At 42.5% G+C, this 16,283-nt stretch overlaps 2 protein-coding genes across 4 annotated transcripts in view; one reads left to right on the top strand and one right to left on the bottom strand.

The window, feature by feature from the left end:
• Window positions 1–458: 458 nt before the first annotated feature.
• Window positions 459–16,283, top strand: part of LOC108699150 (Fc receptor-like protein 5) — a 24,363-nt gene continuing 8,538 nt past the window's right edge. The window contains exons 1-5 of one of the 2 annotated variants that reach the window (XM_041573712.1): window positions 459–576; window positions 1,120–1,137; window positions 1,591–1,857; window positions 5,320–5,580; window positions 14,610–14,891. In XM_041573712.1, the coding sequence (XP_041429646.1) occupies window positions 543–576; window positions 1,120–1,137; window positions 1,591–1,857; window positions 5,320–5,580; window positions 14,610–14,891 (862 nt within the window). In that variant the 5' untranslated portion in view covers window positions 459–542. Of the gene's footprint in view, window positions 577–1,116; window positions 1,138–1,590; window positions 1,858–5,319; window positions 5,581–14,609; window positions 14,892–16,283 lie in introns of both variants that reach the window. The other variant, XM_018231012.2, reaches the window with a different exon arrangement.
• Window positions 15,805–16,283, bottom strand: part of LOC121397249 (Fc receptor-like protein 4) — a 23,903-nt gene continuing 23,424 nt past the window's right edge. For both annotated transcript variants that reach the window (XR_005963606.1, XM_041573726.1), the window contains one exon: window positions 15,805–15,920. Coding sequence is in view for 1 of the 2 variants with exons in the window: in XM_041573726.1 (XP_041429660.1) it covers window positions 15,913–15,920 (8 nt within the window). In the remaining variant the exon portion in view is untranslated. The remainder of the gene's footprint in view (window positions 15,921–16,283) is intronic.

The raw sequence follows: 16,283 nt of genomic DNA, 5'->3' as shown, positions 1-16,283 counted from the left end.
ACAGCAGATAGCAGATAAGCTCTGTCTGTCTAATGGTGTTATCTGTTATCCATTTAACCTGTGCCATATAGCCATTTTTCAATTTCTGCCATTCTCCACAGCAGCTTGTTTATATGAACTATAGTAGTGCTTCTGAAGCAAACACATTAGTTTTACCAGTGCAGGGCAACAGTACATTATATTTTCATTACTTTAAAACACTTAAATTTTTTGGTGTTACTGTTCCTTTAAGAAGACTCCCATGGCAGTTAATTAGTTACAGCAATAAGAGGTGCTGCAGCTTCTCTGATGCTTTTACTTTTATACAGTATCTCCAATGTAAACACAGTATTTCCTGTAGAAATAACAGCAGCAACATGACTGTCGGTAAACAGGATTCTAAGTAATTAATATTCACGCATCAGTACTTTGTAACCTGAGATCGTCCTTTTATTGCCCTAACCTACGTGATTATAAGGAAACGAAACAGTTGTACAGTTCTGTACTGGGAATAGGGACGTGTTTTGTTTGTGTTCCTACATAGAATCTCACGTACAATCAGTATGGCACCTCTGCAATTTCTCTTCTTCTTCCTCTGTGAGTAACGTTTTATTTCTTATTATTTTGTTATTCTGCCAAAATCTCTTGGTTCAGGGGGATCCAGTTTGCAGGTGAGAGTTACAGATTCCTTGGTGAATACAGTGACCCGATTCGGATCAAGGCTCACAAAGGGTTTGCTGGAAGATCCTGATTTCCTTTTCTTCTGATCCTTCTTTGCTTGCTATTCCAGGGCTGATGCATGAGCAATAAAGTGAAAAAGCTGGGGGGTTTTTTTTGTTAAAGTTTGGCTTTTCACTCTACTGCGCAACCATGCAAAGAAAGAAAAAAACAGGTAATGGATTGCTCCATGGTACCCATTGAGAATTCCCTAGGCTGGTGCAGATTTCTCTTGATGGGATCTCCAGCCCTGGGTATCAGGTATTTGAATACAATCACTGGGAGGTGCAACATTTTAGTGTTCTAGTGGAAACGTGGAATATAGACTCATTTATAGTTTCATAAAAAACCAGAAAACATATCATTTATTGTATTGCCCTACAGCCCTGTAATGTTAAGTATTTCTGTTTCTTTTTACAGCAGTGATTACATCAAATGAAGGTAAGGTATTAATTCTTCTAGCAACTAGTAAAGTATGTAGAGCTATAAATCGTTACCCATGCTCCTTCCATCGTAAATGCATCTAGCATAGAGCTGTTACCATGTCCAGTAACAACTGGGCACAAACTGTTTTAAAGCTAAAATTTTACACACAGATTGTCCATCGCCTAGTGTGTTCAGATGGAGATGTGCCATGTAATTGCCTTTATGAAGGTTTTCATGTGTCTTTTTAAGGATGAATGGATGTGAATCCATGTCAGACAGAGGAAACACATCATTGTGATGTTAGTATGGTGCCACTTTTATGGGATCCATCTGTTTAGCCCATGGGATGATTGATAGGGAGGATTAGTTAGTTAGTTTCTACCTTCAGGCTCAAAGTAGAGGAATTTCATGAAATGTTTTTAATAATAAAGGAAGGGTCATTGTAAGGTTTTTTGTTTCCCGTTTCAGGATCTTCCATCAAACCCTTTGTGAGCCTTGATCCGAATTGGGCCACGGTATTCACCAAGGAATCTGTAACTCTCACCTGCAACGTGGATCCCCCTGAACCAAGAGACCAGATCTATTACTGGTACAGAGACAACCAAATCGTCCCATTGTATCTTGGAGCAAAGAGTGTTAAAATTGACCATGCGAAACAGGAGCACGGGGGAAGCTATCAGTGCCAAACAGCAGAAAGTGATAAAAGTGAACCAGTCAGACTGCAAGTTACTCACAGTAAGTTTTGTTTACATTTCTTCTATAATATATACTTCTAGTTATTATGTTTTATAAAAGACTAAGACCCAACATGAAGCAAAGGTCCAGGACTGGGCAGCATTCATCCCAGGGTACTCAAAGAGCTTAGCTCTGTCACTGCCAAACCAATTTGCTTCACTTTACTGGATTCTTTTGTGCCTGGAATGGTGAATTGCTAATGACTGAAAACTATAGGCCTGTTAGTCTGACATCATTGGTAGGAATTTGGGGGGAGGGGGGTATAATAGATAAAATACTGGAATATGTAAGGAACTTACCCTGGTGGTCTAGCGGTAGCGGGGTCCACACCACGTCCTCGGCGAGGACGCCCGCTGTGCTGCCTTCTTCTTCCTTTGCCGGTTTCTCTAGGGCGCGCGCGCATTATTTAAAGGCGCAGTCGCGCTGGCGTGATGACGCCAGCGCACAATTGGCGCGAAATTCAAATGTTTAAAAGGGGAATTTGGCTTTCAGGTAATTGCCCGTTGTTAGGTTCAATTAGTTTGCTCCTGGGTGTTTGTTTTGTGTAATTCCTGATTGATCTACTGTGTCTTGACCCTTGCTTGCCTGCTGACTACTCTGACCTCTCCAATCCTGACCTTGCCTGCCTGAAACTACGTTGTTCTCTCCAATCCTGACCTTGCCTGCTTTCCGACTATTCTACGATCTCTAATCCTGATTCCGGCCTGTCTGACTATTTTAACTGCTTGTGCTGGCCCAGCCTGCCTGTTCCTGGTGGCTTCCTATCTTCCAGTATCCTTGTAAACAGTCATGCCCCATTGCCTGCCAGAACTTATGCCTTGCACCTCTCGTTAAGTCCAGGTGGCATCTGAGTATGCCGAGAGCTCCTCCCGAGGCCAAAGGCGGTCACTTAACTGGTGAAGTCGAGCCGAGACCAGGGTGCTTGGCATCTGTTCTGGTGTAGGGTGCTGACCGTGACAGAATACGTTTGAAATCACCGAAGTTCAACTTTTCCCTTTTATTTGCCAGGTGGGCTTGCACATGTGCAGCTGTCAGGAACAACTGGTTCTATAGTGGCAGCTGAGAGTCACCACATAAAAAAGGGTCTAATACAGTAGTTTAATAAAATCTTTAATTTGTAATATACTGCACACAATCCTAAGCTTACATATTTTCAGTTTTAAATGGGGGTCACTGACCCCTTCCAAAAACAAATGCTCAGTAAAGCTACAAGTTTATTGTTATTGCTACTATTCATCTTTCTCTTCAGGCCTCTCCTATTCATATTCCAGTCTCTAATTCAAATGAGTGCATGGTTGCTAGGGGAATTTCCTGAAATTGCAAACTGAAGAGCTGCTGCATAAAAAGCTAAATTACTCACTAACCACAAATAAAAAAGAAAACCAGATTGTCTCAGAATGTCACTCTCTACATCATGCTAAAAGGTGAACAAGCCCTTTAAAGTATTTTGGGGTTTATATGGATAACAGACTGTGCAGCTCTAGGCAGTGTCAGTTGGTGGCTACTAAAGCAAAGCAAATAAAGTTCTGTCTTGCATTAAAAAATGAAACATAATTTTGCCTCTTTATAGGTCCCCAATAAGGCCTCGTCTGGAGTAAAGGGGAACTTGTGAATCATTACATTACATTATGTAATTCTCTAAATATAATGCAATTTAAAATTGTATACCGTTTTTAAAATATTTCCATTTTTATGGTGGACCCACTTGCAGCTGCTTCTCTCCTACCTGCTTCTGGCCAGCTCTGAGGTCGCAGTCAGATCATTTGCATAACAACTCTATCCTCACTTTCATTGGCTGCTGTGCTGTTAATCATAGGCCTTTTACCAAATACCAAGCAACGTTCCCCTTAGAAGTCTTCAAAGCCAGCATTGGTAGTACTGGAGAGGTTTGAAAAGCTCCCTTCTCCATTCTGTTGCCTAAAACACAAATCTCCTGCCTTCTTTGACTCCACCACTCCCAAAATGTCATGTGAAAAGACCACCATGCTGCCTTTTCACATGCCCTTTGGGGGGGAGGGAGTAGAAGAAGAAAGTGGAATTTGTATGTATAGGGAGGGAAGCTTTTCAAGCCACTGCACTACCAATGGTCAAGGAGGAGATAGGAAAGTTAAAATTAACACTATATAGTGCAAATATCATTAATCCCAACTGTGGCAAGATAGATAATTATAATAAAAGCATACTTCATTAAAGTACTCTGTAAGCAATTTTAAGATGGGTTAAAAAATTAAAAAATACTTTCTTTTCAAGCTTTTAAACTCAACATACAGGTACCCTCTATTCACAATGACGTGTACAATCACCTGATGCATTTCATGCCTCATTCTGGCACTTTATCACCTCTGAGGTAAACAGGCATCTGGCAGGGAATTAGGAGAGAGGGACCAAAGGGAGTGACCCAAATGGAGTTTAAGCACAATGGAGAAATATGGACATTTAAGTTGATGGACATATAAATACTATAGTCTAAGGGCTACATAAAAGTGCAACGATAAGGGTAAAACATAGCATGTTGGAAATTGGGACTAATCATTTAATTGGAACCTCACTCTAGAGGAAGAGTCTCAGCCCACACTTTACATGTACAATATAACTTTCAATGTGTTGAAGGTGAACTAAACCTAAAAATGTGTATGGCTAGACATGTCATATTTTATATAATTAACTTATTGAACCAGCCTAATGGTTCAGCATCTATACTATAGTAATGATCCAGGACTTCAAAGTTGTCACAGAAGTTCCCCATCTTGGATTTTCTTAAGCATTCTCATGCTCAATGGGCTCTGAACAGCTGTTGAGAAGCTAAACGTAGTGTTTGTCTCAAATCATAAAGCAGAAAATTAGGTTTTGAGCTCAACCATGGAGGGTTTAGAGCTTGTAAGCAGCGGAGAGAATGTGTAAAGCCGATTTGAAAAGGAGCTTGTGATGGGCTTGCACTTTGGATAGTGCTGAGAGCTTTGCCCTGAATAATAAAGCAGGGTTTGCATGTTACATAGTTACACAGTTACATAGTTAAATTGGGTTGAAAAAAGACAAAGTCCATCAAGTTCAACCCCTCCAAATGAAAACCCAGCCCCATACACACACCCCTCCCTACTGTCACATAAATTCTATATACCCATATCTATACTAACTATAGAGTTTAGTATCATAATAGCCTTTGATATTATGTCTGTCCAAAAAATCATCCAAGTCCCTCTTATAGTCATTAACTGAATCAGCATCACAACATCACCCGGCAGTGCATTCCCCAACCTCACTGTCCTGACTGTGAAGAACCCCCTACGTTGCTTCAAATGAAACCTCTTTCCTTCTAGTCTGAAGGGGTGGTCTCTGGTATGGTGAAAAGCTTGGAAGCCCAGCCCAAGAATTGAGTTGCTGTAATTATATATACAGTATATAGACTCCCATATGTTCTACACAAGAATCCTTCACTTTTAATCATTTTTCTTTTGGTTTCAGGTTGGCTCACACTGAAAGTACCACCATTTGTATTTGAAGGGGATGAATTATATGTGTCCTGTGCAGGGTATCCTGGGTATTCTGCCAGAGACGCTGTGTTGTACAAGGACAATGAGGTTATAGGATCCTCTCCTTCTGATGCTGATTTTCTGGTTGGAACAACAAATATGACAACGAGTGGTTTGTACAGATGCACCCGACAAGTGAAGGACGGTGTCGTATATTATAGTTATTCTAGTGAAGAACATATTTCTGTAAAAGGTAAAATATGAAACATTTCCATTCTGAATATGTATGGTGCAATTCTGAACATTCACAGCATTGTTTTGTTTGATGATAAAATGACTTTATTATACTGTATTCTAATTTCTTTCCACCGATCCACTGGAAAAATAAAACAATGAAAGAAAGTGTTATGTTTTGGGTAGCCGAGGATGAGTACAGTATAACAGTGCTTTATTAGCAGGCTCATGCAGCCATTACACAACAGTAAGCAGCTCTAACACCACAAGCTGTACAGAAAGTATGCAAAGTATAATAAACATTATTCACATCACATAGTCCTCGGTCCATGCAGATAGTTTTCTGATTCTCTCAGTATGCCTTATAGGGTCACTTTCTTCAGGTCTATTACAGTTGGCATCAGGAGTAGGAAAATGTCCTTCATCAAATGGAGCTTCTCTAAAGTCATATCTAACAGGAGCAAGATGACTTGCATTACACATGCGACCATCAGACAGTTCATATGTGTATGGTCCTCGCTGGCATCTCACTTCAAGTGGTGTAGTAAATTTAGATTGTCCTTGTTTCAGTATTCCTAGTTTCTTAATTCTGAGTAAAGATGCAGGCTGAAAGTTTACTTCTCTGGCACCACATTTTCTGTCAGTATAAGCCTTCCATTTGGTTTGTTGACATTTGACAATGTCAGCAGTAGACAAATTTGTAGGCACAGTATTTTGTGGAAGATTGATGTCTGCAACATTTAACTTAGTGTGCAACTGTCTGCCATATAATAATTCAGCTGGAGATGCTTGGGTTGTTGCATGGCATGTTGCTCTGTAGTTATGTAGGAACTCTGTTGTAAATACTTTCCAAGATTTCCCAGTAAGATTTGCTGTCTGTAGTGCTTCTTTTAGACTTTGTTGAATTGCTTGATTTCTCCATTTGCTTGTGGGTAATACACTGAATTTTTCCTATGCACAATATTCCTCTCTCTCAGAAAGGATACAAACTCAGACGAGACAAACTGTGGTCCGTTGTCTGATATTAACTCCTTTGGATTACCTTCTCTGCTGAAGACTGTAGACAGAAATGTTATTACTGTAGCTGATGTTATACGAGAAACAAATGCAATTTCAGGCCATTTACTGTAATAGTCTATCAAGGTTATAGCAGCTGGACTGTTCACAATTACTATTTCAAAGCTATGTTGAGCAGACTCTGACCACACCAGTCGTTCCACGTCGTAGTGCACTAAGTGGTTCCACAACTGAAGCATAGTTGGGAATAAACTTAGAATACCATAAAGTAAGACCTAAGAAAGCTTGTAAGGTCTGGAAATCAGATGGAGTAGGTGCTTGTGTAACATCGTTGACACAGTCAGGGTCAGGCGGTAATCCATCTTGTGAAATGATATGACCCAGAAATGACAGCTGAGTTTGTCTGAAGTGGCATTTGGAACGGTTCAGTTTCAGTCCTGCAGAATCAATGCATTTCAGAACATTTTTTAGGTACTTGTCATGAAGATCCATAGTTGGAGCGTAGACAATTATTTCATCCAAGTAGCATTGTACACCAGGTATGTCATGGAGTATAGAAGACATCAGTCTTTGAAAACAACTCAGTGCTGAAGCCAGTCCATAAGGTATATGCTTGAACCGAAACAAACCATCATGTGTGATATATGCAGTGAGGTCTCTATTTTCCTCATGCAGTAATACTTGATGATAAGCACTCTGAAGATCCAGATTAGAAAATAAATTTCTATAAAATCGAATACCTCCAGTTTTCTTCATTGTTACAACAATTGGTGAAACCCATTCAGAGGATTTTAATTTTTCAATCACATCTTGCTCTACCAGTTTCTTTAGTTCCTATAAGACAGTCTCCCTTATAGAGTAGGGCAATCACCTCAATTTCTGGCGTACTGGTTTTACATCTGGTCTCAACTTAACTTTGTGTACAAAGTTCTTTGCACAACCCAGTGAAGTGTTGCTTTGTGGTGAAATTTTAGACACTGGCTGTGTAGCAGGCACTGGTGCTATATTAATGAGACCATCAACTAATTGTAGGTTTAATGCAGCAAAGAGATCCCTTCCAGGTATAGCAGTTCCCTTATTCACAATGTAAAAGTCACATTTTGCAGTGTTTGATTTAAAATGTACAGTCACTAGTTATCCACACCTTATACTGTGACATTTGTAGTAGTGACTTCATGAACATCGGCAGATCTTAGCAAAATGTCCTATCTTTTTGCATTTGCGGCACTGTACAGCTTTTGCAGGACATGTAACATAATTTGCAGTGTGTTGTGTTGACCCACAGTGAAAGCAATATTTTTTATTTATATTTGCTACACGGTTTTGCAGTGTAGGTGAATCCCTTTCCTTAGCACTGTATTTTGCCTGTGACTGTGCATTATTAGGCCACAGTGCTGAATTCACAGTCTGTACATTCCCAGCAGTTCCCTGACTGAGAGTTTTGGCCTCTGCCACTGCTGATTCAATTTGGCTAGCAACTGTAATAGCCTTTGCAAGGGTTAAATCCTGCTCTAGGAGCAGTCTCCCTCTAATGCGAGGTGAGTTTGTTTTTTCCACTATTTGGTCTCTTAGCATTTTATCTGTTAGATTCCCAAACTCACAGGTAACAACCAGCTCTCTCAAAGCTGCTACAAATTGTTCTGTGGATTCGGAATTATGTTGTCCACGTTGGCGGAATTTATATCTTTCAGCAACCACATTTATTCTTGGCACAAAAAAGTTCTTTATAGCAGTAAGAGCAGTTTCATAAGTATCATCAGGTAATGGTAATGTATAGGATATACCCTGTCCCTCTGATCCCAGGCAGTGAATAAGTAAAGCTTTCTAGCAGCAGAAATCTCCCCTTGGTCAGCAGCAATAATGTACTTTTCAAACATACAGATCCCAGCAGTAAAAGGTATGGTAGGCTCACCAGGGTTTGGGAGAAAAGGTGCAGGCTGCTGCAGGGGTAGAAGAGACATCTCGCTGCCAATTTGTTATGTTTTGGGTAGCCGAGGATGAGTAGAGTGTAGGGATGTGAAAATCTTAGACACCCTTACACTTTATTGACAGGCCCATCCCTAGCTATTTGGATACCTAAGTGGGTCCTAAAATACAGTTGGGAGGGGTATTGTGCTCCTGTCTTATGTAACCCTTGCAATTCACACGGTGACCTGAGTGGCGCTGTGCCAGAGTATAAAAGGTTTAGGAGCCATGTGCTCTAGGTCCATTACTTTAGCCCAACCAAGCAGGCTGGAAGGGAATGGGTAGTGCTGACCCTAGAGCCCAGCATCCTAGTAAGTAGATAGCTATACTTGTTCATAGATCACTCTAGGAGTGATAGAGAGGTTAACTAGTTGAGCAGCTCAAGGCTCCTACGAGGAGATTAGTGGGATTAAGATTCCCGGGTAATACTGACCCAGAGAGGGACTAAAGTGTTGAGATTAGGGATGGTAGGTTTCCCCTAAGAGCAACCAGGAGTTCCTGAGTACTGAAGATATATTAATACCCACACCTGTTGCAACTACTCTCTGCTGTTATTCCCTGGCCTGTGGGGATTCAGCCTATGCGTGCTGTGAGTATAAGCTCCTTTAATGCTGCTGTGGTATTTGATGCTCCATTGTGGATAATTGTACTGATCATCTTCATGCTCTATTGTTCAATAAATATTCTTTTGGTTTACGGTTAAAGAACTACTGGCGCCCATCATTGTGCTATTGCACCGAGTTACAGTTGCATTACATCCTTCCTCCACCTCGTTGCGAGGGCTTGCCCCTGAGAAAGAGAGCTCATCTGTGGTGAGAGTCCACAAAGGAAAGTAGCTATAACTGCTAAATAAGAGGCAGTTTACTATAGCGCTACATTTTGGCGCCCAACGTGGGGCTCTAAAGGGTTAACTGTAACCATTAATTGTTATACTGCACGCAGCCTAGTGTGACAGGCGCTGCGTGTGCGGACCCAGTAGGAAAAAGGCACCTTACTGTGGGGAAAGTCTGTAGTTCTTATTCCCCCAGTGCTGCCATACTGATTCCAGTGAGAAGTGTATTGTTTGCTTGGTTCTGTCCTTATTAAACATTATGGCTCCCCTATCTGAAGCTGCAATGTGGGATTGGTCCCTGGATATGGGAGCGGATCCTGAATACACATTTATGGTCGATGATGTACCTGAGAAATGTCCCATAGACGTTGTGAATCAATCGCTAATGGGAAATTCTATATTTGATGCGTTTGCTTATGTAGCTAGAGAACCCTCAGACAAGAAGGGATTTGTTCGGCTCTTATATTGGGTTCCTGCAGTGCCCCAGAAAAGCACCTGGCCTTCTAGAGTCTATCCGATGGGAGTACAGAAGGAAGGGTGCCCTTGTCGGTACCAGAGCCCGCCAACACTCCCTCCATTTGGGTTTCCGCTAGCTCCTTTTAGTGACTGTGTAACTGACTCTTTCAACTGCTCGAGTTTATCGGGAGAACAAGAGGGCTGCAGTACTAAAGTGTCTGATGATTATGAGATTAATGTGTCTACCCCTGGGCTTAATCCGTTCCTAGCTGATGATGTCAAGGACTGTAGTGACAGTTTGCCCGTTGAGGAATGTCCTAATATTGCCCAGGAAAAAGACTCGTTGGTGGATAGCTGTTTTGCTATACCGCCACCTATTCCCCCTCGCACAGGAAAAGTGGCTGTTAAGAAATTTTCTGCTGCGCCACACCCTGTGTCCTTGACCTGCCCAGAAGGGGTTAAGTCGGAAAGCCCGCGAAGAAATAAGGGGCGTGCTCACTCACCTCTAAGAGGCGTTATTGAGGAGATGTCGCGACGTCCTAATTTAAAAGATAGCTTGGCTGGGATATCCTGTTTGCCGTTCATGCTGCTAGGATCTTCGGAGCTAGTAGACCGGGACCTGAATTCTGTTATGGAGCCGATTTCCGAACCCGGTGTTCCAGAGTTGCCCATGGAGTCTTTGCCCCCTCGAGCGAGAGCTGATTCCGTTCCTATCCGGGTGGAGGCTGAGTGGCAGTATATATACCAAGGAACCTTTACCCCAAGTGAATGGGGAACCATGATTCCGGGCTGTGGAGTGTGCGACTTGGAAGCACCCGACGCCTTGGAAGATCCGGAGAGTGTTTGTTTCCAGTGTGAAGCTCATCTGTGGATGGGACCATTCAAGCGGGCTGATCAATCCCCCTTGGTGGACCGGATACGGGACAAGGTGAGCGGCAAAACTATTCTCATCTATAACGAGATAGAGGGTGCCCCCGGGGTGTCAGCGGCTGCGGGCCCCATATCTGGAGCTGCACCCAAGCTTGTCTCCGACTCCGCTCCAGAGCCTGTCCCTACACCGGTCCCTGAGCCTGCTATGGACTTTGTGTCTATGCCCGAGTCTGTCTCAGTGTCTGCAACAGTGCCGGCCTTAAAACTCAGTGAGGTTAAGCTCATGTGCGATTGTGCTTCGCAGACTGATCTGATTCTACCAGGGGGAGAGGAACTTGTGATCGCCACTGCGGGTCACGAAAGAGTGCCGTCTTGCCGGGCGGCTGATGTGACTCCTACTACCCCCTTGCTAAAGTCCGAGGGTGAACAAAATATTCTGGCGTGTCCTGCGCTTTTGCCTCTTAAAGTGTCTTCCCCAGTTTCAGATGTACCAGGGGGAGATTTGGATCCCTTACTAACAGTTGAGGATCCTGACTGTTGGGTCCCTGGCACACCCCAAGAGAACTTTCCAGAAGGGGTGTGGCACGTGTTAGAGCCTGATGCAGCTTGCAGGCCTGAAGCTGCTCTTGTATCCTCAGAGGAGGAAATGTTTCAGCCGTTCATATCTAGCTATGCTGAGTCTGATGTTTCGTGGGAGGTGAATTCAAATCCTGAATTGTTCCATGCCTCAGCAGAGGAGAATGTTGGAACTGACCAGGAGCCTCTTGTGACGATTTGCCCCAAAGATGATCCTTTGCCCCGCAAAGTATTGCTCAGTGGCATGGGACCTCATGGGGATTTAACAGTGACTGTCTATACAGCCCTAGCTGTTCCTGCACCACTTCCAGTCCTTAGTTCTGATGTGGAATGGAGGAAGTTTTCTTTTGGCAGGTTGGGGACTATTGCGCCTGTTGCACCAACCATCCGAGATCCTCCAATCCTGGAGGATGAGGAGGACCTGTTAGAAAAGTGGATCTCTGCCAGTGTGGACAGTGATGGAGTTTCCACATTGGACCTTCCGGCTCAGGTCAGATGTCAGAGCCGACGATCTGTGGCTAGTGAGCCAACAAAGAATGTGTGCCCCAAGGTGACCGTGTTTCAAACTCTTAGTGAGCCAGGAGAGAGCATTCACGTGTCGGAGTTGTACCATCACGAGTGGGGTAAGATATCCCTAGAGAGGGAGGAAGGACTGGTTGCTATCATTCCTGTTGTTGCTGATGACTCCATCCTCAAAGAGCCCCTGGATGGGAAGAATATGAAGAGGAAACTCCCGAAGCCGTGTCTGAGCCAACACCTTCTATAGAGAGACCTTCCAGCTTCACTGCACCTCCCATCATTGGCCCTGAGGAGGAAAAAGATTTTTGGGTGCTGCCAGGACGGGCAGACCCCAATGTATTCACCTCTGTATCCAGAGTACAGAGGGTGATAAATTTTCATGTTCATAGAACTTGGGGATATTTCATGCCCTATGCACCACTGTGGGTGTATGAGAAGGTGGCGGCATCTTATGAAAATTGGCTCATAGATGAGATTCTCCGCAAAGAAAAGATGCACCACAGTTGCCTTACCAATCCTGACAAAGTGAGGAGAGAGAAGGATTGGCAGTATCTGCGTTCCATAGAAAGGGAATGGTGGTATGGCCGCACCATTTTAAAGAATGCCGTGAAAAGCTGTGGCAAGTATAACCCCACCAAGTACTTCAACTTGGAAGTCTATTTGGGAGATGGACAGTGGGTGGACAAACCCCATCCCAAATACTACATCCCCTATGAAGATACCAAGGCAAGATTTCTTCACATGATTTAATCTGCTGATACTCCATTGGGAGTTTGTTTGTAGCTATTTTTTTTGAGCTATCTGCCTATTTTCCTGTCCCTTCAAGGTACTGAACTTTCTACAGGGGAAGATTGTTTTTCGTTTTACTTCAGTTGGAGTTATGCCCAAGGACTGTTTTAGGTAATACCTGTCCGTTGGTAGGTTCATCCAATTTCTCCTAAGTGCATTTTCAAAAAGGATTGTGGGTTCGAATGTTTGATGGACTAGAATACTGATTGTGTTTGAACTGCAGTATTTCTAACTTGTGTTCTTTTATAGGTGTACCAATAAAAGTTTACCTGTTCATGAAGGAAACTGTGCTATTGATATGTTTTCTTTCAGTTATGCCATTGTACCTGGGTTTACTCAGGAGAGTTACCCCGAAGAGGTTATAAGGTAATGGTGTAGTAATGCAATGTGTTCTTTGAAAAGGTTTCTTGCATGATGTGCCTTAACTGCTATATTTTCAGTATTGATTCTTTGAAGGTTCCTTGCCGGGACGGAAGGAATTCACCAGGGGGAGAATGTAGGGATGTGAAAATCTTAGACACCCTTACACTTTATTGACAGGCCCATCCCTAGCTATTTGGATACCTAAGTGGGTCCTAAAATACAGTTGGGAGGGGTATTGTGCTCCTGTCTTATGTAACCCTTGCAATTCACACGGTGACCTGAGTGGCGCTGTGCCAGAGTATAAAAGGTTTAGGAGCCATGTGCTCTAGGTCCATTACTTTAGCCCAACCAAGCAGGCTGGAAGGGAATGGGTAGTGCTGACCCTAGAGCCCAGCATCCTAGTAAGTAGATAGCTATACTTGTTCATAGATCACTCTAGGAGTGATAGAGAGGTTAACTAGTTGAGCAGCTCAAGGCTCCTACGAGGAGATTAGTGGGATTAAGATTCCCGGGTAATACTGACCCAGAGAGGGACTAAAGTGTTGAGATTAGGGATGGTAGGTTTCCCCTAAGAGCAACCAGGAGTTCCTGAGTACTGAAGATATATTAATACCCACACCTGTTGCAACTACTCTCTGCTGTTATTCCCTGGCCTGTGGGGATTCAGCCTATGCGTGCTGTGAGTATAAGCTCCTTTAATGCTGCTGTGGTATTTGATGCTCCATTGTGGATAATTGTACTGATCATCTTCATGCTCTATTGTTCAATAAATATTCTTTTGGTTTACGGTTAAAGAACTACTGGCGCCCATCATTGTGCTATTGCACCGAGTTACAGTTGCATTACATCCTTCCTCCACCTCGTTGCGAGGGCTTGCCCCTGAGAAAGAGAGCTCATCTGTGGTGAGAGTCCACAAAGGAAAGTAGCTATAACTGCTAAATAAGAGGCAGTTTACTATAGCGCTACAAGAGTATAACAGTGCTTTATTAGCAGGCTCATGCAGCCATTAAACAACAGTAAGCAACTCTAACACCATGTAGAAAGTATTCACAGTATAAGTCTTGAGCACAGTGACATCTACAAGCCATTTGTATAAACACCACAGAAAGTTCGAAAAATAAATGTGTTGTTGGACTGTACAATGTGATCAAACATGTGTGTGTCTTATTTCCTTGTGGTTCCTCCGTGCTGCAACTCTGCTAAATAAGCAAAACCAAAACCAAAAAGGAATTAAAGCTCCACACAACCTGGTAGTGGTTACACAAACCACTACCTGTAATAAATGGTTTGCGGTTTATTTGCTGGAGCTTCTTCCTTCCTGGTTTTGGCTTTGCAAACAATGAAAGAAATAAATGAAGCTCTGTGCTTTCCTCCACTGGTTTTATTTACTCTGTTGCTTCAGTATACATGAGTGTGCAGATAAAATTTAGCCATTAAACATATACATTTTAAACATAATAAAACAATTAACTACTGGGGTAACACAGATGTCTCAAGATGACCACAAGCTCACTTAATAACTTCTATAACCACTCCTATTTGCGCAGGGGGTCGTAATTTGAAACCACTAAGAACATAGCAATGTAAATGGAACCATAAAGAGAGGGTTTGCTCATGGAATGTACAGTAAAAAATATCATGTGTATTATCTTTATTTTCAGAGCTATTCTCCAAACCAGTGGCAAAAGTAACTGAAAGTCACTCAAAGCAAGGAAAAGTACTGACCATAACATGTGACACAAAGCTCAGCCCACGTAAAGCGACTACAGAGCTACAGTTTGCTTTCTACAGAAATGGACGCAATGTGCAGGGATTCAGTTTATCCAACCAACATGGAGTCCCCTCAGCTCAGCTGGAGCATTCTGGGAATTATACCTGTGAGGTACAAACTCCAACTGGCAGTGTGAGGAAGAGGAGCAATATGGCACATATCCAGATACAGGGTGAGCATTATACTTAACTTTATTTCCTACATTATTTCCTAAAAAGAAAACAGCTTAGACCAACATTTGGAAAACACCTTAGAATGATCACAATGTTCATGCCTCATGGAATTAGCCCAGGTCTCCCCCCTTTAGTAGCCCTGGACTGTCCTTTGGATCTGGCTTCAACTGCGCCTGCAAGATGGCACCTACAACCCCACTGAGAGAGGAGCAAACTGAGCATGCTCAAGCCCAAGCCCTGGTGGTTTAAGCTGAAAGAAGGAAGTCTGATACAGAAGCCCATGAGTACACAATAGAAGGAAAAAAATGCTGTGTTTCTTATGATAGAGGACTCAGAACAGCATTACTTTGAGGATTTACTGGTGTATTTATATACACCTGCAGTAACAGAAGGTTAGAAGGTGCGCACTCACATTACAAATTACGAGGTCTCCATCAGGGGTAAAAAAGTAGAAAATTAAACAAAAAAGGCAGAACGAATAGTATTTACATTTCATATTTATAACCAAATGTCCTTGTGTTTGTCTCGCTATAGCAAGCGAAACTAAAAGGCGTTTGACATCACAGCCATTTCCTGAAGAACCGGAAAACCAGTAATTGCATTCTGGGGTATAACTTGGAACGCAATGTGTTCCAATATGTCAGCACTGAATGAAGCTTCACTGTCTCCTCCTATGAAGCCAGGAGACCAGCCTGTACTCTATGCGACAAAGATTGGAATGAAAGGCATTCCAAGACATCTGCGCCTAGTGTCTAATGCGCATGTCAGTCCTCAATCTAGCCTTCTGAAGCAGCAAGATTGCTATCTTGAAGGTTACATAGAGCCTATTGTACAAAAGAATATAACTCCTGAGCAACTGTCAAAACCCCATTATCATATTACAATGACCAACAATTTAATAAGCCCGTTGAATGAGGGTCAACGTAAAAAAATTTATTTTTCGACATGAAAAGGCTAGACAGGCCTGGTAAAAAGAACAAAAATTATGACAGCAATCAGGAGAATCCATATTGATGGTCATCAGTGATCTATAGGAAAATAAAAATAAACATATATGAATCTATTAAAAAAAGAATGTATTCATTCAACCTGAGAGTGCAGTTATACATACCCAAAGGAGAATGACAGTCTTATTGTGCATCTGGAGGCTGCGCAATTATAGGCCACAGCAGGACAAATTATGCTGGTCATTAAATCCTATGATAGTCACAGTATTCAGGCAAAAAATCCATTCAGCTTCCCTTCTCAGCAGTAATGTGTTTCTATCCACCCACCACTAGTAGCCATCACCTGGTCAATGCCCATAATGCATAGAGATGAAATAGTGTGTTTTTGTTCATTACATTGTAGTTCCAAAGGGGTAGTTTCTTTCCCAATTTTTATTACGTTCC

This window comes from Xenopus laevis, chromosome 8L, assembly GCF_017654675.1.
Source record: "Xenopus laevis strain J_2021 chromosome 8L, Xenopus_laevis_v10.1, whole genome shotgun sequence".
In the NCBI taxonomy this organism is placed as follows: Eukaryota; Metazoa; Chordata; class Amphibia; order Anura; family Pipidae; genus Xenopus; species Xenopus laevis.
This window is presented reverse-complemented; position numbering and strand designations above follow the sequence as displayed.